General features: G+C 44.3%; 1 protein-coding gene across 2 annotated transcripts in view; it reads left to right on the plus strand.

Moving 5' to 3' along the window:
- Nucleotides 1–11,104: 11,104 nt before the first annotated feature.
- CREB3L1 (cAMP responsive element binding protein 3 like 1) overlaps nt 11,105–25,039 on the plus strand; it is a 78,450-nt gene continuing 64,515 nt past the window's right edge. For both annotated transcript variants that reach the window (XM_040409145.1, XM_040409146.1), the window contains exon 1: nt 11,105–11,966. In XM_040409145.1, coding sequence (XP_040265079.1) covers nt 11,874–11,966 — 93 coding nt within the window. In that variant the 5' untranslated portion in view covers nt 11,105–11,873. The remainder of the gene's footprint in view (nt 11,967–25,039) is intronic.

The raw sequence follows: 25,039 nt of genomic DNA on the forward strand, positions 1-25,039 counted from the left end.
GCTCGTTCATGTGATGCCCATTGCAGTATTGCGGGCCGCATTTGCGGATCCGCAATACACGAGCACCGTTTCGTTGCCATTCCGCATCACGGATGCGGACCCATTCATTTCAATGGGTCCGCAAATCCAGAGATGCAGAACGGAAGAACGGAACGGAACAGTACGGAAGCACTACGGAGTGCTTTCTGGGGTTCCGTTCCGTGCTTCCGCACCGCAAAAAAGATAGGACTTGCTCTATCTTTTTGCGGAACGGAAGGATCGCCGACCCATTCAAGTGAATGGTTCTGCGATCCCCATGCGCCTGCCCCAAAGGACGGTGCCCGTGCATTGCGGACCGCAATTTGCGGTCCGCAGCGCGGGCACGGCGTTCACATGTTCGTGTGAACGAGCCCTAATACTCATCATAGCACCATCAGTACAATTCTTTAATTGTGTTTTGTAGACAACCATCTATAAGCAGTCTCTGTTAAAGAGGTCCTCTGCTGTGGAAGAACCTGTTAAGGAACCTGATAGCAAGTGTTCAATTTTCCTACCTGAGCTGCTGCAGAACCTCCTAATACACACCTCAGCTGCTGCATAGCATCATAATACACACCTCAGCTGCTGCATAACATCATAATACAAACCTCAGCTGCTGCAGAACAACATAATACACAACTCAGCTGCTGCAGAACATCATAATACACACCTCAGCTGCTGAATTACATCATGATACACCTCAGCTGCTGCAGAACCTTATAATACACATCTCAGCTGCTGCATAACCTCATAATACACACCTCAGCTGCTGCAGAACCTCATAATACACACCTCAGCTGCTGCAGAACCTTCGAATACATATCTCAGCTGCTGCAGAACCTCATAATACACACCTCAGCTGCTGCAGAACATTGTAATACACACTTCAGATGCTGCAGAACATCATAATACATATCTCAGCTGCCACAGAACCTCATAGTACACACCTCAACTACACTACTGCAGAACCTTATAATACACACCTCAGCAGCTGCAGAGCCTAATACACAGCTCAACTGCTGCAGAACCTCATACATAATACACAACTCAACTGCTGCAGAACCTAATACACACCTCAGCTGCTGCAGAACATTGTAATACACACTTACAGGTGCTGCGGAACATTATAATACGCTACTCAGATATAGCAGAACATCATAATACATATCTCAGCTGCGGCAGAAACTCATAATACACTTCTCAAATTCTGCAGAACATCATAGTACACATCTCAGCTGCTGCAAAACATATTACTTTTCCAACAAATATTCTGCAGCAACTCCTGCATTTATTATACTCGTAATAAAGAATAATGTATCCCTAGTGTAAATTATAATAATATTACAATTCACTTTGGTGCTTCAGGACCAGTATGAATGCATTTATGGATATGGTCACAGTACTTCTTGGTGACTTACAATATTACTTCCAGCTTGACAGCATTTTACAACAAATATTACATGCTTTAACTTGGAAACACTTTAAACTGCTGTAAAGTATAGCATTTCCAATGCCAATGAGATAAAATAAGAAAAGTGTTTTAGTATGGCTACAATTTTTGCCATATTCCCTGGCACAGGAGGTGCTGGGTAGGTAACACTAGACTCCACTGCTTACACAAGGGTGGAGCATTGGACAAGATTCAGATCTAAGTGTTTTCAGTTGAAATCCATGTAATTTTTCATTGAGCCTTTAATTGGTGCCTGTCCCGTTAATTACAGTATTATGGAATTGTAGGCTTTTGCCCATCCTTAGAAGTAGGAAATGAAGTAGATGGGATTTCTGCAAGAGACTGGACAGTGTTTATGTGTTTAAAAGACGGCTCATTTCACAGCAGCAGGAAACTGAATTTAGTAGCCTCATTTTTGTCCTTTGTCCAGAGGTATATAGGTATATAGGTATATGGGTTGCCTCTGTGGGCAGACAGCGTGTGTCTTGGAGATATTACACTTTGACTAGACATTATGTCATCGTATTAGGCACTGTATTAATAGCACTGCATTTACCTATCTGCATATAGTATAATACAATAAAATCATAAGGTTGCCCTGTTGCACCGCTAGGGGGAACTTCTGTGGGAACTGTATACATCTCTGTGCTGTGAGTTCCCTCTAGTGGAAAGTACAGGCAGCCAGAATGTCATTATTCAAGTCCATGTTTGTGGAAGGGATCAGAATTTCAACCCTCAATAAAGGTATATCATCTAATTAAAGATAGGTCATCAACATCTGATTGGTTGGGGTCTGACTCCCAGCACCCCTGCCATATAGAACAGCGTCATAAATTTTATAGCGGCTGTGCTTGGTATTGCAGCTCAATCCCATTCACTTGGATGGGACTGAGCTGCACAAGGCCATGTGACCAATGGACATGACGTTACAGGTCGAGAAAGAGGCTGTTGCACTCACCTGGCCGCCATGGCCCCTTCCAACAGCTGATCAGTGGGAGTGCCAAGAGTTGGTCCCCCATCGATCAGATAAGTGACGACCTACTGGTAAATGTAATTCTATGTGTAATTGATACAGTTGGTACAGTCCATTACAAAAGTTTCCACAGCTCAGTTGTTCATGGAGTAAGAATTACGATTATTTCTACTTCAGCCAGAGAATGAATGGAATTCAAGATTTCTGCTCTGACACATCAGTGCAGCAATGAATTATTAACCCCTTAAGGATCGGGACAGTTTTTGCATTTTCGTTTTTTTTTCCTTTTTACCTTCCAAAGGCAACAGCTTTTTAAAAGTATTATTCACATAGCCATATGAGGGCTTATATTCTGTGGGACAAGTTGTATTTTTTTTTAATAGCAGCTTTTAATTTACCATATTCAGACAACTAGAAATAAATTGTGCGGTGAAACAAAAACCCACACAATTCCAAAAATTTTTGGGGAGTTTTGTTTTTATGGGTTATTATGTGATAACTATGCGCTAAAAATTATATGATGTCTTTATTCTGCGGCTCAATACGATTACAGCGACATCAAATTTGAAGCGATACCCTTTGAAAAAACATAAATTTTCTTCCATCTCCATTTACGGATACCGATCAGTTTTCTTTATATTTCCGTCTACAGAGCTGTGACAGCTCATAAATCTCCCCCCGAAATTGGTCAAATCTGCGCCACTTTTTTTTGTACCAGAATCATGGATTTAAGCTTCATAAGGGCTCATGCACACGACCGCTGTTGGCCGGTGCCCATATCGCGGCCCGCAAACACTTGAATGGATCCGCAATCCGGAAGGTGCGGAACGGAGGCACGTAACCTTTTGGGTTTTTTGTCCGTTCCTCTGCACCACAAAAAATAGAACTTGTTGGATCTGCATCTGTCTGCGGCAGCTGCACTGATGGTGCACGCGCATTGGGGACTGCGATTTGCAGTCCCCAATGCACAGAACGGGCGGCACTTATTTGTGTGCATGAACCCTAAATGTACCTAGACAGACAAAAGCTGGCCACAACCACATTCTAGTTTACAAAAATATTGACATCTGAAAAAGTAGTTCTTTTTGTGTCTATAATGAGATGTGCTGAGACTTGGGCACTAACAACGCCATAAGAGCAGGCCATAAGGCTGATGCTAGTTCATAAGTTCATTTCTGGTGTCCAGTTCACTTTAAGGCATCACATGATAATTATACCACAGAGCTCACATATGGAACAGGCGCATTTACGCAAGACACATCTATCATAATATACCCTCCCCCGAGTCATACACTGTTATTTTTGGGAGATAGAAACTTCAGAAAACTTATCTTGAATTACAGGCCCAGAGCATTTTAGTCATTCCAGGGAGAGTTGTAGTCTCAGAGGGAACTAAGAACCCAAATTCTTGGATTATTAGAGATTTTACATGTGTCATATTAAGGCCTCATGCACACGATCATTGTGTGCATCCGCGTCCGTTCCGTCATTTTTCACAGTTTAGCGGAGGTCCCATTCATTTCTATAGAGCTGTGAAAAAAAACTGATAGTTTTTTCTCGGCGTCCGTGATCCGTGATTCCAGTCCGTCAAAAAAATATAACCTGTCCTATTCTTGTCAGTGGAAAACGGAGGACGGACCCATTCAAGTCAATGGGTCCGTCAAAAAAAAACGGATGCACAACGGGTATGTCATCCGTGTCCATGTCCGTTTTTTTCTACAAGACCTTGGTGCAATAAAATTACACTTTTATTAACCTTCCTTTTTTTCCCCCCTGTCAGACAGAAAAAAAGGAAGACACAAGGAAACACAACTGAAGCAAAATCGGACACGGACCACTGAAGCCAAATCACTGACAGTGAAAAAACACTGTCGTGTGCATGAGGCCTAAGGGAAAGACTGAAACATTAAAGATCATTTTAAAGAAGTGGTTCAGTTTGGAAAACCCATTTTCATATACCCTGAGTTAAAGGGATTGTCTCATCACAGACAATGGGGGCATATCGCTAGGATATGCCCCCATTGTCTTATGGTGCACACCTTTATCAAGAATGGAGCGGGCAGAGTGGTGGGTAGAGGACTCCGGTCCGCCCATCACCTAGCGGTCTCCCCAGAGAAATGAATGGGAGCGCACCGCGCATGACCGACCACCGCTCCTATTCACTTCTATGGGCCCAATGGAAATAGCTGAACCAGTGCTCGGCTATTTTTGACGGCCCCATAGAAAATGAATTGAGGGCGACTGCGCATGCGCAGTGCGCCCTCCACCACTTTCGGGGCACTGTTCTCGACATAGGTGAGGTGGGACCCGCACCTAAGCGATATGCCCCCATTGTCTGTGATGAGACGACCCCTTTAATAGAGGAAGGTCCCATGTTCATTGTCCTCATCTCTTGAGTGGAGAGTGGTTACAAAGAGCGTCTCTTGATCTGGAGGATCCGTCCTATCCTATATTACACAGATAATATATTGATTTGAACGGACACTTTGTAATGCTTATTTTCCCCTGTGGTGGCGCTGCAGGGAATCTGAACGCTTACTGCCAGGTTTGTCTACAGATTACAGCTGATTGCAGAGGATACCTGCAGGGGCAATCTCATACCTCCCAACTTTTTGGACAGTCAGAGCAGGACACTAATGGTTTATTGTTTGAAAGGTCCACTTTTCCAGCAGAAGTTACCGCCCGGCAGTGTGTTATTGAAAACAAAAGAGCCCGTGCCCTGCGCGATTTAGCGCAGGGCACGGGAGCGCATCGGAGCATGAGATGCTTTGATGCTAGGCTTAGGGGGGCTGCCGGGGTGAAAATAAGGGTATGTTCGGGTTCAGCTCTGAACCCGGACAACCCCTTAAAGGGGAGTAACTGAGGAGTATAGCCAAAGGAGGTACAAAGTCAGCAGTTCTGGTGACTGAGGGGGGCCCAAAGGACCCTCTTACACATGAGAAGACACCTTAAGCTGTAGTGCCCAATGATTGCTTGTTACACCCCTGGTCACAGGAGCTTCAAGTTCCTCCTCTACTTTAGGCTCCATTCACACATCTACAATTCAATTCTGGAATTGCGGACCCATTCATTTCTATGGGGCCGCACCATGTGCGTCCCCGATCCGGAATTGCGGACCCGCACTCCCCGGTCCGCAATTCCGATCCTGAAAAAAATAGAACATGTCCTATTCTTGTCCGCAATAGCTGTCCGCGGATCCGCAAAACACACACGGATGTGTGAATGGACCCTAAGATGTCTTCTTTTATTCAATCATTTCCTAATGGTATCTGTTTCTAGGATAGTCAGTTGAACACTAATACATCTGTAATTGTAAAGGGTTGTCAGAGAAGTGCCATTCAGGAGGCTGAAAAAACCCAGGCAGCAGCCCTTATAGGAGCTGTATGGTGGATTTGTGATGGATCATGTGATGACCGGAGTGACGTCACCACAGGTCCTGTTCCTGTAATGAATGCTCACCACAGGTCCTGTTCCTGTAATGAATGCTCACCACAGGTCCTGTTCAGCAAAGGAGACAGAAGAGATGCCGTCTCCGCGATCAAGTGGATTAAGGTGAGTTAAATTATTTTTTTATTTTTTTTAACCCCTCCAGCGCTATTTTACTATGCATTCTGTATTCAGAATGCTACTATTTTCCCTTATAACCATGTTATAAGGGAAAATAATACAATCTACAGAACACCGATCCCAAGCCCGAACTTCTGAGAAGAAGTTCGGGTACCAAACATGCGCGATTTTTCTCACGCGAGTGCAAACCGCATTACAATGTTTTGCACTCGCGCGGAAAAATCACGCGTGTTCCCGCAACGCACCCGCACCTTTTCCCGCAACGCCCGTCTGAAAGAGGCCTTAGTGAAGCATACACAGAGATAAAGGATAATGGAAGAATTTGCACCTGTTCTGTGTTTTTGTTGGCTCACAACTGATGGAAATAACCGACCAAATAACTAAAGTGCGAACTTGGCCTTAACATGTGAGGGGTGGTCCACGACATGTGTCGCACGACATCTTTTGCAATGACGGTCAATGGTGTCACACTGCAACATGCTGCGACTGCGATGCAACAGTCGCACAAAAATGCAACTTGAATGGATTTTTTGAGACTGTCGTATCGCAGCAAGGTGTCACAGTACAACACCATTGACTACCATTATAAATAATGTTGCTCGACTTTTCAGTGACACATGTCGTAGTGTAGCCCTATTAAGGCTGGTTTTAGTGTTGAGCGAACTTGTGGTTTCTAGTTCGGCACACAAGGTTTGGGTTCGGGCTATGTAAGAATTCCATTATGGATTCCGCTACCACGCACCATGCTCAACACAGCATTATATTAGTGTTATACAATACATTCCAGAACTCTAACGCCCCTTTCACACGGCATTCCGGATTTTCTCCGGATGCGTCGCGTGTGCATTGCGGGAAACCTGCGCGAGTAGGCACGCAATTGCAGTCAGTTTTGACTGCGATTGCGTTCCGATGTTCAGTTTTTTCCGCGCGAGTGCAATGCGTTTTGCATGCGCGTGAGAAAAAACTGAATGTGGTACCCAGACCCAAACCCGGACTTCTTCACTAAAGTTCGGGTTTGGGTCAGGTGTTCTATTCATTTTATTATTTTCCCTTATAACATGGTTATAAGGGAAAATAATAGCATTCTTAATACAGAATGCTTAGTAAAATAGCGCTGGATGGGTTAAAAAAATAAATAAATAATTAACTCACCTTATTCTCTTGTTCGCGCAGCCGGCATGTTTTCTTTCTCCTTTTTTCAGGACCTGCCAAAGGATCTTTGATGACGTAATCACGCAGGTCCTGCTGAATGAACATATCAAGTACGGATGTGATTCGTTTTTCACTGATGATTGCTAAGAGATGTTGTTTGTAAACCTTCAGTTTTTTATCACGTGCGTGAAAAGCGCATCAAAGCGCATTGCACCCACACGGAAAAAAATGAACAACTGAACGCAATCGTAGACAAAACTGACTGAACTTGCTTGCGAAATGGTGCGAGTTTTCCTGAATGCATCCGGACCTAATCCGTCACGCTCGTGTAAAAGAGTCCTATGGGGCCAAAGCTGTGTGAAAAACGCAGAATATGGAACATGCTGCGTTTTTCACGCAACGCAGAACTGATACGTGAAAAAAACGCTCATGTACACAGACCCATTGAAATGAATGGGTCAGGATTCGGTGCGGGTGCTATGTGCTCACGTCACGCATTGTACCTGCGTGGAAAACTCGCTCGTGTGAAAGGGGCCTTAGACTGATAACTATTAGGCCCCTTTCACACGAGCGTGACAGATTAGCTCCGGATGCGTTCAGGGTGCGTTCAGTGAAACTCGCACCATTTTGCAAGCAAGTTCAGTCAGTTTTGTCTGTGATTGCGTTCAGTTTTTTTTCCAGAAGGGTGCAATGCGTTTTGATGCGCGCATGATAAAAAACTGAAGGTTTACAAACAACATCTCTTAGCAACCATCAGTGAAAAACGCATCGCACCCGAACTTGCTTCCGGATACAATGCGTTTTTCACTGAAGCCCCATTCATTTCATTGATTGTCGGCTTGTAATGGCGACCTGTAGCTGCACCGTAAACACGGGGGTTTGGATTTTCAGTGTGAAAGTTGTTGCTCCTTCACAATTAGCCCCTTCACGCACCTTGACATTACCGTACTTTATTTTTTATATTTCTAAAAACATTTTTACTTTTATATATTTTTTTAAATGACAGTAAATAAAGAGAACTGGTGTCCCCACAAATGTCCGAACTATTTAGATATAAATCTATTTATCGCGCACGGTGAATGCGGTATAACAGAAAAAAAAATTATCAAGCCCAAATCAACATATTTTGGTCATCTCAACCCCTGAGAAAAACTAAATAAAAAGTGATCCAAAAGTCGTATCTACCCCAAAATGGTACGAGTAAAAACTACGGCTCACCCTGAAAACAAGGAGCTCTCACAAAGCTCCATAGATCAAGATTTTAGTAATGGGTGTCACATTATGATGATGCAAAGAAAATGTATTTTTTCAAGGTTTTTTGTTTAACTTACGGTTCTTTCATACTTAGTTTTTTATGGGCATTTTTCTGACCTTTGCATTTTTTCCCCCCTGTGTTTTTACTGAAAAAATTGCAGCAGATGTTAGCAAACAGCGGGTCCGCAATATACGGGCACCGGCGGTTTGTGCACTGCATCACGGATGCGGACCCATTCACTTGAATGGGTCCACAATCCAGAAGGTCCGGTGCGGAACGGAGGCACGGAACCCCACAGAAGCACTATGGAGTGCTTCTGTGGGGGTGCTCTCCGTGCCTCCACAACGCAAAAAAATAGAACATAATCAATTTTTTTGCAGTGCGGACGGATCACGGACCCATTCAAGTTAAATGGGTCTGGATCCGTCTGCGGCAGGTGCACAGGTGACCGCAATTTGCAGTCCCCAATGCACGGAACGATTGGCACACGTTCGTGTGCATGAGCCCTTAGGTGGTGTTTTTGGTCTTTCTCGCTTCTTTTCAAAATGTGGCATGCTGGAGCTTTTAGCATTTTTACATCAGGAAAAACACCATGAAAAAAATGCCAGTGGTGAGACACACTGGGGGAGCTTTATCAAGACTGGTGTAAAAGAAAACTGGCTGAGTTGTCTATAGCAACCAATCAGATTCTACCTTTCATTTTTCAGAGCTTCTTTGGAAAGTGAAAGGTGGAATCTGATTGGTTGCTATGGGTAAATAAACAAGTTTTCCTTTACACCAGTTTTGATAAATCTTCCCTACTGTGTGCAACAAATGCTAAAAATCCCACTAAAAACCTGCAGGTGAAAATGCTTCCACTTAGGGCTCATTCACACCGTATGTTGTTTGCTCACGAACGTAAGGGCTCCGTGGCCGTGCTGAGGACCGCTAACTGCGGTCCGCAATGCACGGGCACAGACCGTGGAGCAGCCGCATGCGCGATCCGTAGTGCTTCCGTGGGGTTCTGATCCGTGCCTCCGTTCCGCATCTCCGTGATTGCGGACCCATTCAAGTGATTGGGTCCGCGATCCGTGATGCGAAATGCACACGGCCGGTGCCCGTGTATTGCGGACCCACTGTATGCAGGCCACAGTACGGCCACGGGGGGCACATGGTCGTGTGCATGAGCCCTAATAAAGATTCAAAGGTGACATGTCAGGGCATTAAAGCTTGCGGACATGGAGCCACAAAATACAGATTGCATACAGAACGCATTCTGTGTGCACTCCGCATTTTTGCAGAACCATAGACTTGAATGGGGCCATGGACCGCATTTTGCAGACATGTTCTATCTTTTATGCAGACATACGGAAGCGGATAGCACACGCAGTGCTATCTGTGAATTTTGCGGTCCCATAGAAATGAATGGGTCTGCATTTTTACTGGTTAAACAACGCCAGAGCCAAATTCATGTGTGTGGGGACCCCGACGGGTGTATGCACGCGGTCCGGAAAATCTTCAGTGTAAGGGCTCATGCACACGAACGTATTTTCTTTCCATGTCCGTTCCAGTTACTCCGTGTGCACTCCGTTTCCGTATGTCCGTATTTCCGTTCCGCAAAAAAATAGAACATGTCCTATTATTGTCCGCATTACCGACAAGGATAGTACTGTTCTATTAGGGGCCAGCTGTTCCGTTCCGCAAAATACGGAATGCACACGGACGTCATCTGTATTTTTTGGGGATCTGTTTTTTTGCGAACCGCAAAGGAAATACGGTCGTGTGCATGAGGCCTAAATAAGATTTTCCAAATCCCATGTACACAGTGCGGCCACGGGGGACACACGTTCGTGTGAAAGAGGCCTAATGCTGGTGTTTTTACCTCAAAAACAGTGCCATAAAATACCTAAAAAAAACATGTATTTGAAAGCACCCTGAATTTAGTATCGATATCATCGCGCTGACCTGCCGCATAAGTCTGTCCTGTTAATTGTAGTGCAGTGGGGATGCTGTACAAACAGACCCCCAAAAAGAATTGCTTTTTTGTATTTCATATCACTCCGCTAAATAACTTTTTTTTCCTGCTTTTTCAGTACAATATGCGGTAAATTAAATGGTGCCATTAAAAAATGGCAAAATAAAAAAGCTATGGCTCTTGAGGAAAAAAGAAAAATGTCTGGGTCCTGAAGGGTGCAGCTATGCAGCAACAGGAAAGTCATGCGACATTTCATGTATTTCAATGGTGTCACAATGCGACTGATTTATTATTTTTTTTGCTACCGTCGTGTCGCCGTATGTCGCACGGTGACACCATTGAAATACATTGTATGGAATGTCACCATACGCTTTTGTGTCACAGCGCTACTCAAAGGGTTAATTTGAGGGAAATATTGCACTTTTATTGATATAAGGACAATTTGCTATATCTGTAGGTACAGTTTCTAATTTTGGACTATTGCCGGCATCATGTCATATCATCCCATCCCCTCAGCCATTGCCGGCTGCTTCTTCACATATCATCCCCTCAGGCCTCAGCCGTCGTACTTCCCGCCCACCAGTACCGACACAGGGAGGCGTGGTTTATCTTATCGCGTAGTCTTTGAAGGGGCGCGGCTTTACCGGCTCCTGATGCATATGCATAGAGTGGGCGTGGCTTAGAGCGCCCGGCCGGCAAAGATTTGTACTATTCGTGAAGGGGCGTGGTGTAAGGTTGTCGGCTCCGGCTGCTCCTGACAGCTGGGGAGAGTCACAGGGAGACACAGGCTCGCAGCGGCATGATCACCGGCACTAGGGGGAAAAAAGCCATAAGGAAGACGAAAGACCCTCTCCCTGGAGGGGAGCATCATGCATTGGGAAGAAACAGGGCCTGCTGAGCCCTATTGACAAAAGAAGCCTGCCCCCCATTCCAGCCCGGGCATCCTTGTACCCCATCCCTGCACCCTGTGACCCCGGCCCCTGCTCTCTCTGCTGTTTTTACTGCACTCTTCACAGCACCTCAACCCTGCACACAGTCACCCCATCCCTTGCATCCCTTTTACTAGATTCAGTCATCATCTCACCCTAACACTGCACCCATTGCACTTCACCCTCTTCCTAATTTTGCACCCATTGCACTTCATCCTCTTCCTAATTTTGCACCCATTGCACTTAACTATCCCTGTTATCTCTTGCTTCCATTCATTCTACCGCCATAGTCAGCAGGTACTTTGGGGTTAGTTTGCTCCCCCTTCTCTTTGATCCATGCACCCATATCTGGGGTCTCTAGACACCCCAGGCTTGACCTCTAAGCCCTTGGATTGCACCCCTCACCCTTCTAGCATCCTCCACAGCTTGCACCAGGTCACCGTACACCTTGGCACTGGTTCGCGGCGCCTTCTTCCCATCCAGCCACCTGTGACTGCTCTCTCCACCACTCCTGTTCTCATGGATGGCAGCCAACCTCGGTGACACCTGACGGCCAGAACCTGACACCTGGGACCATGGATAGTGCCACCATGATGCAAGAGCAAAGCTTTCACAGCCCCTTCCTGGAGCTGGAGGACTTGACAGAGGCAGATTTTATGAGTAATGTGGTAAGATCATTCATACTGGCAAATACAAGAGGGGGGGGGGGGGGAGACATGGCGACCGGTTGATCACCCATCCTATCGGGGCCACTGGCAAGTCCCATCCATCCTGATGAAGAATACCTCCTGAATGCCAATACGTCTTTATAATACACCTGCAGTCTTGGGTTGCTGCTTTCTTTTTTCATATGGAGATGTAGCAGAGCGGAGTACGCTATTTGCCATATAATGTGATTTTAGGAACCTGGGCTTTATGCCAATGTCTAACCTGACAAGGTGCACCCCAAAGGGTTAAAAATGACCAATTTCCCAGTGCTACATGGTGGTATATTGCGATGGATATGGTATAAAGCTGTCGTTGCTGATAAGACGGGGTTTAGTGTAGCCTTACACTGTCTAGTGATGATGATGGACTTGATGGAGTCACATTCCTATCATGTTATCTTATGCCTCATGGTTACCAAGGGGGCGATGGTTTCCCCACATTATTAATCGTATGATGGACAGGCCTTGTGGTGACAGATGGCCTTAGACCAGTGATCTCTAACCTGTGGCTCTCCAGCTGGTGCAAAACTACAACTCCCAGCATGTCCAGACAGCCACAAATTGGAGGGCAGAGCCATAGAGTATGACTTTTAAAATGTATTTGTTGCCCCAAAACATGTGCTGACAACTTGCAAGAGTCTGATGCACCAGTTGAAGGGACAGAGACTGTTGGTGAGTCAAAGTAGTAGAACTATTGGTGACTTAAAGGGCATCTGTCAGCAGTTTTGTACCTATGACACCGGCTGACCTGTTACATGTGCGCTTAGCAGCTGAAGGCATCTGTGTTGGTCCCGTGTTCCTATGTGCCCGCATTGCTGAGAAAAATGAGGTTTTAATGTATGCAAATGAGCCTCTAGGAGCAAAGGGGGCGTTGCCATTACACCTAGAGGCTCTGTTCTCTCTGCAACTTCACAGGTTCGCCAAAGGTGCACAACCCCTTTAAAGATGTTGACCAGCCTTTACTAAGTGATGGCTTATCCCAGGAATGCCCAACCTGCGGCCCTCCAGCTGTTGCAAAAGTTCAACCCCCAGCATGCCTGGACAGCCGACAGCTATTAGGGCATGCTGGGAGTTGTAGTTTTGCAACAGCTGGAGGGCCACAGGTTGAGCATCCTTGGCTTATCCTAAGGATTGGCGGGGGTCTGACACCCTGCGCTCCCCACTGATCAGCTGTAGTTCCGTTGGCAGAAGTCAGCGCCAGAACTACAACTCACCGTCATTTGTAACCCCCTCTGATCAATCAGTGATGGCCTTTCCTGAGGATAGGCAATCGCTTAAAAAAGACTGGACAACCCCGGTTAATGGGGTAGTTTTGGCGGCCAGCACATGGATTTCTGTAAGCCTCATTCAAATGAGTGGGACACTTGCACAAATCTGCCGCATCTGAACATGCCCTAATGTGGGTCTGTCGTCCAGCTTTGTGAAAAAAAAGTTGAAGTCAGCTGCCATTTTTATGCACTGGCGACTTGTATATAAAAAGTGGTTTTTCAATGTCAATTATGACCCCCCCCCCCCCCCAAACGGTTGCGATTTGTCCCAGCTCTTCAAGTATATAGGGAATATGCAATACATCAGGGATCAGCAACCTCTGAGACTCCAGCTGTTCTGAAACTACAACTCCCAGAATCCTCCTTTCATTGTTTCTATGGGAGTTACAATAAGAGACGAGCAAGTGTGCATGCTGGGAGTTGCAGTTGCAAAGTAGCTGGAGTTGCAAAGGTTGCTGATCTTTAGCGATGCATCATGTTCGTGTTGTTCTAGCCATCAGGTCACTATAGCCTGCTATCAGCGGTGCAGTAAGATTGGGGAGGGTCATGCTCTTTTGCCTGGAGCGGCAGCATCATGACATCCCTTTGCTTGCAGGGACAAGCGGGGATGCCCTGATAACATCAGCACCGGCTGACAGCAGCAGCAGCAGCAGCATCACTTTATGAGCCGTGAGTCACTGAACACCTCGCAGATTCCATCCAGAACTAATAGACAGTGTGTCAGAGAATCTATACCGCACGTTACTGCCTCATTACACCAGAGAATTACGTAGCGGGGTTCTTTGTGAGAGATAATAAATGAGCAGTCCAAGGATGAATCATTAATATTAGATCATTGCAATGGGGGGTCCTACACAGAAATGCGACAACACTGCATTAAAGGGGGTCAGGGAGCCAGGCATCGGTGTTGGTCTTTTATTACGGGCACTCCTTTATGGTTAATAAATGGGGGTCCCAAGTGGGGGGGGGGGGCAGCCTCTATAACAGCCATATGCACTAACTGAGTGTATGGAAAGGGATTGTCTTCATGAGACATACATATCTTAATGTCTTAGATCAGGGATGCCCAACCTGCGGCCCTCCAGCTGTTGCAAAACTACAACTTCCAGCATGCCTGGACAGCCTACAGCTATCAGCCTATAGCAAGGCATAGTGAGAGTTGTAATTTTACAGCAGCTGGAGGGCCGCAGGTTGGGCACCCCTGTCTTAGATGTAGCTGAGTTTTGACGAGTCCCTGGGAAAAATAACAAATTTTCTGTCATTTTGTATAGGACTGCTGGTGAAATTAAAGGCTATGGACACCTTCAGGTCAAATTTTTTTATGATTGCATTTTGCTCATTTTGGACTATAAATCTTTTTTTTAACTTGTGTTTATTATTATTTTTTAGCCATTTCTGAGATGCAGGGGTTAAAAATCAGTCCTCATTATAGCTAAACTCTTATCAAACTGATAAGAATATGGCTTAAATGAGTGTTTATGAGGTCAGGAGATCAGAGATAAGGCTTCACATGAGCCTATGGGACTGAGAAGTGATACTGTGCAAACAGACTGATTTTTAACCCTTGTAGCGTAAAAATATGAAGCCTTAAAAATATGAAAAAAATAAATACCGGATCCGGTTTTTCCAGATGACACCGGAGAGACGGATCCAGTATTTCAATGCATTTGTCAGACGGATCCGGATCCAGGAAACAAATGCTATCCGTTTGCATACGGATTTCCGGATCTGGCAGACAGTTCCGGCAACGGAACTGCCTGCCGGAATCCTCTAACGCAAGTGTGAAAGTACTCTAATAAAGACTAATTGAAAAAATTATTTTTAGCCCAAAATGAGTAAAATGCAACCATATAAAAATTGCCCCAAAGGTGTCCATAGCCTTTAGGGCTCATGCACACGACCGTGCCATTTTTTGCGGTCCGCAAGTTGCGGACCCTCAAAAAACGGATGCCGCCCGTGTGCCTTCTGTAATTTGCGGAACGGAACAGGAGGCCCATTATAGAAATGCCTATTCTTGTCCGCAAAACGTACAAGAATAGGACATGCCTCATAATTTTTGCGGGGCCACGGAATGGAGCAACGGATGCGGACAGCACACAGAGTGCTGTCCGCATCTTTTGCGGACCCATTGAAATGAATGGTTCCGTATATATGAAATCAAAATACGGCCCGTATATGGAACGCAAAAAACGTTCATGTGCATGAGCCCTTAAAGAGGGCTAGCTAGCACATCCGCAATACCCAGTCCCCATAGCTCTGTGTGCTTTTATTGTGTATAAAAACCGATTTGATACATATGCAAATTACCCTGAGAGGAGTCCTGTCCCTGAGATGAGTCAGAGCTTGAAAATACTCTTCTCTGGTCACACAAGTAAGATATGACTCTTATGTTAATTTGCATATGTATCAAATAGTTTTTTTTACACAATAAAAGCACACAGAGCTATGGGGACTGGGTATTGCGGATTTGTTAGTGGCCATCTAGCAACCCATGTCCTCTGCTCTAAATACAAAATCCAGGTGACAGGTTCCCTTTAAAGAAAGGCCTTATCCCACAATCAACATTTATCCCCTGCCCTAATCGGCAGAATGGTAATCCCAAACTCTCAACCCAGGGTGGCCTAAGAAACACAGAAATATCCAAGTTCTCTTGAGAGAACCCAGACTGAGATATTTTACCTGCACTGATACATTGTAGCAAACTTTTAAGAAATGAAAAATTTGTCCTGCTGCATTTAGCTAGCTGGATTGTGTAGGCTCAGGTGCGGACTGGCCATAGACTCTGCCGGGAAACTTTGCAGACCAAGCCCTCCTCATAGCCATCGGCCGGGTATGTAACGACCTCATGCTCCCAGTGTGGGAGTGCGAGGTACTTATGTTCCCGCCACTTTTGACATTCAGTTTAGCATAGGCATTGATAACATGCTCTGCTGCAGCCAATAGCTGGACCACAAGCAGCACGTCACTGCTGAAGCCAGTGATTGACTGCAGTGGAGCATGTCCCCATGGTAATCCGGATGTCAACAGTGTGGGGACCGGACATGAAAACAGTGCAGTGGAGAGCAGGTGAGTATGAATCTTCAGCGTAGGGAGGCAAGCTGAGGGCACTTACTAAAATAACCTTATTCCCGGAGAACCCCTTTAAGTCATATTCAAAAAGTACAGGATATATGGGGGGCTGAGGGTGGTTTCTGTCCACTTGATTTTACCGAACAAGTCTGGTAAAGATGTAGCAGAGTTGTGTTTGTACTTGTTTGTACTGTCTTGACCGACAATTATCTTATGTATATGGCCGGCTTTAGCACTGCAGTCTCATCACAGTTTTCCCTGCACACTGCTGGCCGGCAGCATAACACTTCTGAATCTTACAGGGCTGCTCCTTCCTCCATTCTGGCCAGTACAGCGGGTCATGAGTGGGGGAACCTCCGTTGTGCTAAAACATATAGAATGTGGACAACCCATTCAACGCTGGTCATAAGCATTGGATTTCATGTTTGCAAATCCAGTTGCATTTCATGGGGTCCACCAATAGTAAAACTCCATTGGGGCATTATCTGCCATATATTCTAGAGAGAAGAGCACCAGAGAGGTCTAACAGATGCCATACAGTGGCCTCCGTTCACCAAAGAGTTCCATTGATTACGGTTTTTTTTTAACCGGACTGTGCAGGATACAAGAACGTGGTGTGCTGCGTTTTTGTATCCTTTTTTTTGTAAAGTATACGTAAAACGGAGACATAAAACGTTGCGGCGCACAGGTCTTAATAAGACCGGTGTCTAAAACGTGCCCCTATGTTTTGAAAATATATCAGTAAAAATATTGCAAAATCTGTATCTGAAAAACTCTTGTCCTATCTGAACCTGTGCTATTCATGATTCAGTGGCAGTTTTATTGTGGTTTTCTAGTGATTTCCACATTTTTGTTATTTTTTTTGCAAACAGTCTAAATGCACAGTTGTCATTCTTACATTTTAGTATATGTAATATACTTTTTTCTTTTTACATCTATGAAATTCCCCTGTAATTATCACACTTTAGATCCAGGCCGTAGTCGCTCGGGATAGGAAGCACACGTCATGTCTAGAACACAGGTAGAAATTCCCAAGTTTGCCGTCTTGTCTGGTCCTGTGTCACTAGTTGATATTACAGCACCTTGTGGGCCGTCTCTTCTGCTATCTCTAAACTTCACCATCTGTGGTACCAGCGATCGGGTTGTTTAGACTGAAGAGGAAATTTGATGTCCCTCTCCGACAGGAACTAATTTTAATTATATAATATGCTTGTGGTTGTCAGTAATTATTTGTTCTGCTCATTGGAATCTGTATTACGGCTTGGAAGCGGTCCTTGGTCGGGGATCGGCACTTGCAATTACAGATGACAGCTATCCCTGGCTGCAGAAATTATAGTGCTGCCGTCTTACGGAATGGGCTCTGCTGCATCGCTCGTTTGTTGCACATCTGTTTGTCGGTGAGGGGATCATCTGTTTTTAGTACTAGGGGCATTCTTGCTGATTCAATCAGTCTAATTTGGCTCATGCTCACATTTTCCTCCCTCTAATGGGATCCATCACCATAGGGCTCAGGCACATGACCGTATTTTGGGTCTGCATCCGATCCTCTTTTTGGGAGTGGCATACGCACCCATTAATTTCTTTGGGTCCGCAAGCAATACGGATAGCACACGGATGTCATCCATGTGGTGTCCACATCCGTGTGGCCATCCTGCAAAATATAGAACATGCCCTATTCTTGTCCATTTTGCAGACTGGAATAGCCAGTTCTAGTAAAGGTAATGAGAACATGGCAGCATGCACAAGGACGGTATGTGTATTTTGTGGATACGTGGTTTGCGGTCTGCAGAACGGTTACGGTCCTGTTCATGAGGCCTTCTTGTCAAGCAACAGTAAGATGGTAGATGGGTGGCTGTGAGAATGTGCCCATAGGCTAGCAAATATTGACGCGTCTTGATGCCCTCTATGGTGTCATTCCATAGGGTAACATTAAAGGGCATCTGTCAGCAGTTTTGTACCTATGACACCGGCTGACCTGTTACATCTGCACTTGGCAGCTGAAGGCATCTGTGTTGGTCCCATGTACGTATGTGCCCGCATTGCTGAGAAAAATGATGTTTTATTATATGCAAATGAGCCTCTAGGAGCAACGGGGGCGTTGTCATTACACCTGGAGGTGGATTAGCCAGGAGTAGTCGCTGTGAACGGAGACATTTGTCTTATCTGACAGGTGACTTCTTTTCATGGGAGTCAATGGAACGTGTCAGTGGACACCATCCATCACACATACAGTACTTTCTATTGACTCCTATGGAGAAAAAAATAATTGTGCGACTCAAAGTGTGCAAAAGTGACATTACGTTACATAACTCCAGTGACAATTATTCAAATGCTTATGATTAACCCCCCCTCCACCGTTTTGTGTCTGCAGCCCTATGTGTTGCCATGATTGCAGACTTCAGAACACCCAATGGACATTGGCAAGAAACAGGAGACATTTGGAGGGGAGTATGACTACAGGATGAGACCGCATGGGGTTTGATTATAGTCTGTAACCATGGAGACACACAGTTCTGCATCGGAGCTACAGATCAATAGGAGGTTTTTATTTAAGACAATTTCCATAAACCCTGAGTTACGACCAGATATAAAAATTAAGTGACGGCAAATCACAATTAAGACCGGTTGTGACAAAAGAAAGTAACCAGAATCGTATTTTGCAGCCAACAATTATCTCAGCATAAAGCCTGCCATGGAAATGACCGTATGTTGTTCTAACCTCCTCTATGTACAATGTGATCACTATGCAGACTTGCATGGAGCTCTAGGCCCGTCTGATGGGCACTACATTTCCCAGCATGTTCTGGGCTGCTAAGGGTTGCGGGCATATCCAGGACATTCTCCAGGTTTAGTAAAACATGGCTGCTTTCTTCTAGAATCGGCGCCACACCTGTTCATAGGTGGTGATAAGTATTGCAGCTCCGTTCTGCGGCTGAGATGCAGTACCACGTACAAGGGTGGCGCTGTTTTTGGAAGAAAGCATTAAATCCTGGGCAATCGCTTTAACTACCAGAATTATTAACCCCTCACTGCCACTTGTCATGGACTGGCGGGCGGAAACGCTGACTGTATGGTCGATCTGTATGTCTAATGCTAGCAGGCAGGAAGGCGGTTCTAGTAGACCTCACATTGTGAAAACCGTCCTTAGACAATAATTAGGCTCACAGAAAAATATTCATAGAATCGGCGAGGAGTCCTGAGCATCTGGGGAGGTCATATATGACTACAGTGGAGACCTGGGGGGTCTGTGCCAGTGACATCACCTAACCGCTGTAACTACATGCCCCTTCCCCAATTTTCCGCATGATAATGATGTGATGTGCCTTGCATTCTGTAATATGCGATATATAAGGATCAAGTGTTGTTTTGTATCTTTAGCTGTATTACTATCTGATGTAACATTAGGGGCCTATGGGCCCCCCCCAGAAGTAAGGGCTTAGCTCTGACACCTCTCAGGACTCGTCCACTCTTCTGTTTTTCAAAGACGCATCCTGTCCGCTTTTTATGGACAGCATACTGATCCATTTATTGTAACATGTTTGTCCACATTTCCGTGATTTTCTGCTGTCCCTGTGTCCGCAAAAAAAATCCACGAATGCATGCACTACTTTCATCCATGCCCCAGACTGCACACGTCCATTGAAGTCTATTGCTCCGTGAAAATCACGGCGACAACACGGAAGGCATCAGTGGTGCGTCCGTCTTTTTGTCACGAAAGCTAGATAGAAAATGCTTATGAAATTCATTTTCATCTGTGCAACGTCCATGGATTACGGATGACACACGCAGAGTAAAAGCTGACAGATGGACCAACCGCGGATCCTTCACTGACATCTTCACGGATTATATAAGGACGTTTTAATTCACGCATGTCATACTGACAGGGAAGTGTCGACGAGGCCTTACAGCCACCCCACACGTCTGTTTATCTCTGTGTGACATATTCCCATAATATTTCCCTCTTGATATATGTGTATATGTATAGATACAAGTGCATATATACAGTATATATACGTTTCTGCTAATTCTATCTGTGTGTCCCCGTATGGTCCCCCTCCCAACTCTGTTTTTTCTCTCATTTCCTCCCCCACAATTGACATTTTCCATCCTGGTTCACATATCCTGGAGCCTTCGAAGTGACTGAACCGTACTCTTGATTAAATGCAAACACCAGGCACAGACGAGGGCCCGGCGCGGCAGTGTGGGAAGTGTGCGCCGTGTGAGATCTCATCAGGGACTGATTAACAGGTGCATTTACCATCATGTTTACATGGGCCCGCCTCACTGCACGGCGGAGTGTCAAGGCTTAACGGGAGTTGGCCCTTTTCCTAGAAATTCAGTTAATTCATCCTAACATGACAATGTCGCCTACAAATAATACCTTAAAGGGGTTATCCCAGACTAAAAAATGTCCTTCTCTCTGTGCATGGATGAAAACATCCGGTGTCGGGGGGGGTTTAAGGAGATCAGCCAATGGCAGGCGGTGACGGGGACGATCCTCCCTAGTGTCGCCCGTGATGCTAAGGAGGCTCGTCCCCGTCACCGCCTGCCATTGGCTGCTCCCCCCCGACACCGGATGTTTGCATCTGTGTACAGGGAGAAGCAACTGCTGCGGTGCGGGAACCAAGATCGGTGCGGGGAGACAGGTAAGTAGATTCAGTGTGAGGGGCTCGGGTGTATGGGGGACATTTATTAGTCTCGGATAACCCCTTTAAAGGCAGAGGAGTCAATAAATTTGTTGAATCTTTGGTCCTTGTGCTCCAGAAACTCAAATATATGCCAGATACCGGTTGGCGTAGACTTAAAGTTATAACCCACACTAGTTTCAGGTGTAAGTTATAGTGATGGAGACTCCAACCCTCCTGCTAAGCTCAGCCGCTTTTCTTTCCACTTTAGAAAAGTGTCAAGAAACTCAAAAAGTCGCAAAGTATGGTGTGAATATGGCGCGTGCTATAATTTGTGACTTTTTAACTACACAAAAGTGGAGTTAAACCATTGATAAATCTCCCCCTTTGCTTTGATCTGGCCCTTGTAGTAGATTACCGCAACGGACAGCAGGGATTTTAGAGCAAAGGCATTTTCTATTGAGTTACATTGTGGATATTGTAAGCTGAGGAAATTCAGTTATGATAAAAATAGCTCCCATACTACTGTCCATGTATAAGAGAATAACTACTATAATACAGCCTCCAATGTATAAGACTATAACTACTATAATACTGCCTCCTATGTCGAAGAATATAACTACTATAATACTGCCTCCAATGTATAAGACTATAACGACTATAATACTGCCTCCTATGTAGAAGAATATAACACCTATAATACTGCCTCCTATGTCGAAGAATATAACTACTATAATACAGCCTCCAATGTATAAGACTATAACGACTATAATACTGCCTCCTATGTCGAAGAATATAACTATTATAATACTGCCTCCTATGTACAAGAATATAACTACTATAATACTGCCGCCTATGTAGAAGAATATAACTATTATAATACTGCTTCTATGTACAAGAATATAACTACTATAATATTGCTCCTATGTACAAGAATATAACTACTATAATACTGCCCCTATGTAGAAGAATATAACTACTATAATACTGCTCCTATGTACAAGAATATAACTACTATAACACTGCCTCCTATGTACACGAATATAACTACTATAATACTGCCCCTATGTACAAGAATATAACTACTATAATACTACTCCTATGTACAAGAATAGAACTACTATAATACTGCTCCTATGTATAAGAATATAACTAGTATAATACTGCTCCTATGTATAAGAATATAACTAGTATAATACTGCTCCTATGTACAAGAATATAACTACTATAATACTGCATCCTATGTACAAGACTATAACTACTATAATACTGCTCCTATGTACAGGAATATAACTACTATAATACTGCCTCCTATGTATAAGAATATAACTAGTATAATACTGCCTCCTATGTACAAGAATATAACTACTATAATACTGCCTCCTATGTACAAGAATACAACTACTATAATACTGCTCCGTTGTACAAGAATATAACTACTATAATACTGCTCCTTTGTACAATAAAATAACTACTATAATACTGCTCCTATGTATAAGAATATAACTAGTATAATACTGCCTCCTATGTACAAGAATATATCTACAATAATACTGCTCCTATGTACAAGAATATAACTACTATAAAACTGCTCCTATGTACAAGAATAGAACTAGTATAATACTGCTCCTATGTACAAGAATATAACTACTATAATACTGCCTCCTATGTACAAGAATATAACTACTATAAAACTGCTCCTATGTACAAGAATAGAACTAGTATAATACTGCTCCTATGTACAAGAATACAACTACTATAATACTGCTCCTATGTACAAGAATATAACTACTATAATACTGCTCCTTTGTACAATAAAATAACTACTATAATACTGCTCTATATGTACAAAATTATAATCACTATTTACGTGCCCTCTGCCTGTTGATAATTCTGCCTAGATCTCTTCCCCTTCTTCTCATGGATTGTATTTAACATTTTGGCAGAAGCCATGACGTCCGATATGTATGTAGTATATTTTGCGTGTCTTTTTGTTGTACACTTTAGTGGCTCTGATCCCGCTCTATCGATCACTCCTCTCTATTGAGCCAACTAAGGTTCATGTGACACATGTGCAGTCATAATATTAAGGAATTATTGCCATTGATGGTCCAGAAAGCTGATGAACACTTGGGGTTCAAAGCCTCGTGTTTTTCCAGAACACAGTCCTTGCCAGATTCTGCTCAGACACTGATAAAACATTTCTTAGTTGCATCTTTTGGCCGGAGAAACAGGATTCCCTCTGAGTCATTCAAACATGAAACTGGACCATGGACAGAAACCTGTCTGCAACTTACAAGGAAACATCTGACACGGTTGTATCCTACTGCCTGGTTACCTTACCCTGCCCAATGGTTCAAGAGCAGCACTTGTTGTGGATGACCAAGCATGTCTATACATTACTCATGGATATTAGGGCACTGTGTAATGCCTAATTTCTCCTATGGAGGCACTATAGAGGCATTGAGCACTTTTTACCAGTTTCCTCTTACATATTACAGAGGAAATCTCAGGAACAGGACACCCAGTGATCAGCTTACTTCCGGAAGACCTCTGAACATAATGAGATTGTGCAAAGCAGACATCCAGTTTAAGAAATGTCTTAAATATGGTTATCTAACTACTCAAACTCCCGTCATGGGACCAGGAACCATAGGTCCTGTTGGCTTACCACCCTCCATTGCAGTTAGAGAGAAGGATACACAGATATAACAAACAATATTGCATGTGTGGGAATAAACCACAAACCCAAAAATTAATTAACGCTACCACACATTTAAGTACCAACATTACATCTTTATTGAAGTCATAAATACATAATTGTAAATATAAAAATTTGCAGGAGATTTTGAGATGTGGAACAATACAAGTCCCCCACAACAAAAGGATACAGTGGTTAGGGTGTTCTAGCTTGAAGATACCAACAACATTACATATATGCCATAAGGATTTATAAAAGAAAGCTCATCAATAGCTTATAACAAGGCACTGTCCTAGAATTGCATAACCAAGACACCCAGCAGAGATCAATTAATTCCAATTATAAAGAGCAAAGTTGTGCACCCCCTGAATGAAAACAAATTATATATCACCGCTGGGAACCTATGGAACGCAATGCAAAATGACTTAGGCCCAAAGGGCCAAGGTGGAAGATCCAATTGATATAACCACCTAAAACCCAAAAGGGGGAATAGTTATGGCAAGTTGCAGTTGAAAAAAAGTGTTCACCCTAAACCAACCCCACTAAATACATGAACAAAGATACTAGTTGCCAAAGGCAATAACATGATAGAGTGGGAGAAAACCGGAAGCCCGACGTACGTTTAGAGAGAAGGGTAAACCCTTGGTCAGTTTCCTTGTAGTGCTAGAGAGTAGGTGGTCATGGATCCATCAGCATAGCAATCGAAACAAGAACTTTGCCAGGTGGAGCCAAAATCAGAAGATCTGAAAACATAGTCTCTTTAGTCGCAAGGGACGTGTTTCAGGTCTGGACTAGTCCCTTCGTCAGGCATTACACATTGTGTATTTCATTGCTTCTAGCCAGGTAATGAGCTATGTGTATTTTTTTTTTCTTAGAAAATTCTATGGGTCCATCATGACTTGAGGTTCCTCATCTCCATATGTCCTGTAGCCCCTAGTGCTCTGTGATATGTTTCAAAGCCAAGCTCCCCTTTCACAAATGGATTGCATCATAGTAGCCCCATGGACATGTTCATACACTTTGCTGCACCTGAGACAATGAGCTTGCGAGACATGTTATGTACCCCCTGAGGTCTACGGAACGCAGGTTGAGAACCTAGGCTCTTCACAATGTAAACCCTCTACATTTTATTACATTTTTTTTACCCTAAATAACAGGTCCTCTTATGCCACTTTGCCTCGTCTGCGCCCCCCTGTGTCTTTACCCTATATTCCCGAGCCCCTTCTCTGTCTTATATCACAGGATTTTGCAGTCGCTTTGCACATTGCTCTGGTTAAATAAGTTGGACTTTCTTGGCGTGGAGCAGCTTCCCCTTTGATTTGGAGCCAGTTGGACCTGCTGCCGACTCTGCCTCATCTCACTCTCTCCAGT

The sequence above is a fragment of the Bufo bufo genome, chromosome 10, assembly GCF_905171765.1.
Source record: "Bufo bufo chromosome 10, aBufBuf1.1, whole genome shotgun sequence".
Lineage (NCBI taxonomy): Eukaryota > Metazoa > Chordata > Amphibia > Anura > Bufonidae > Bufo > Bufo bufo.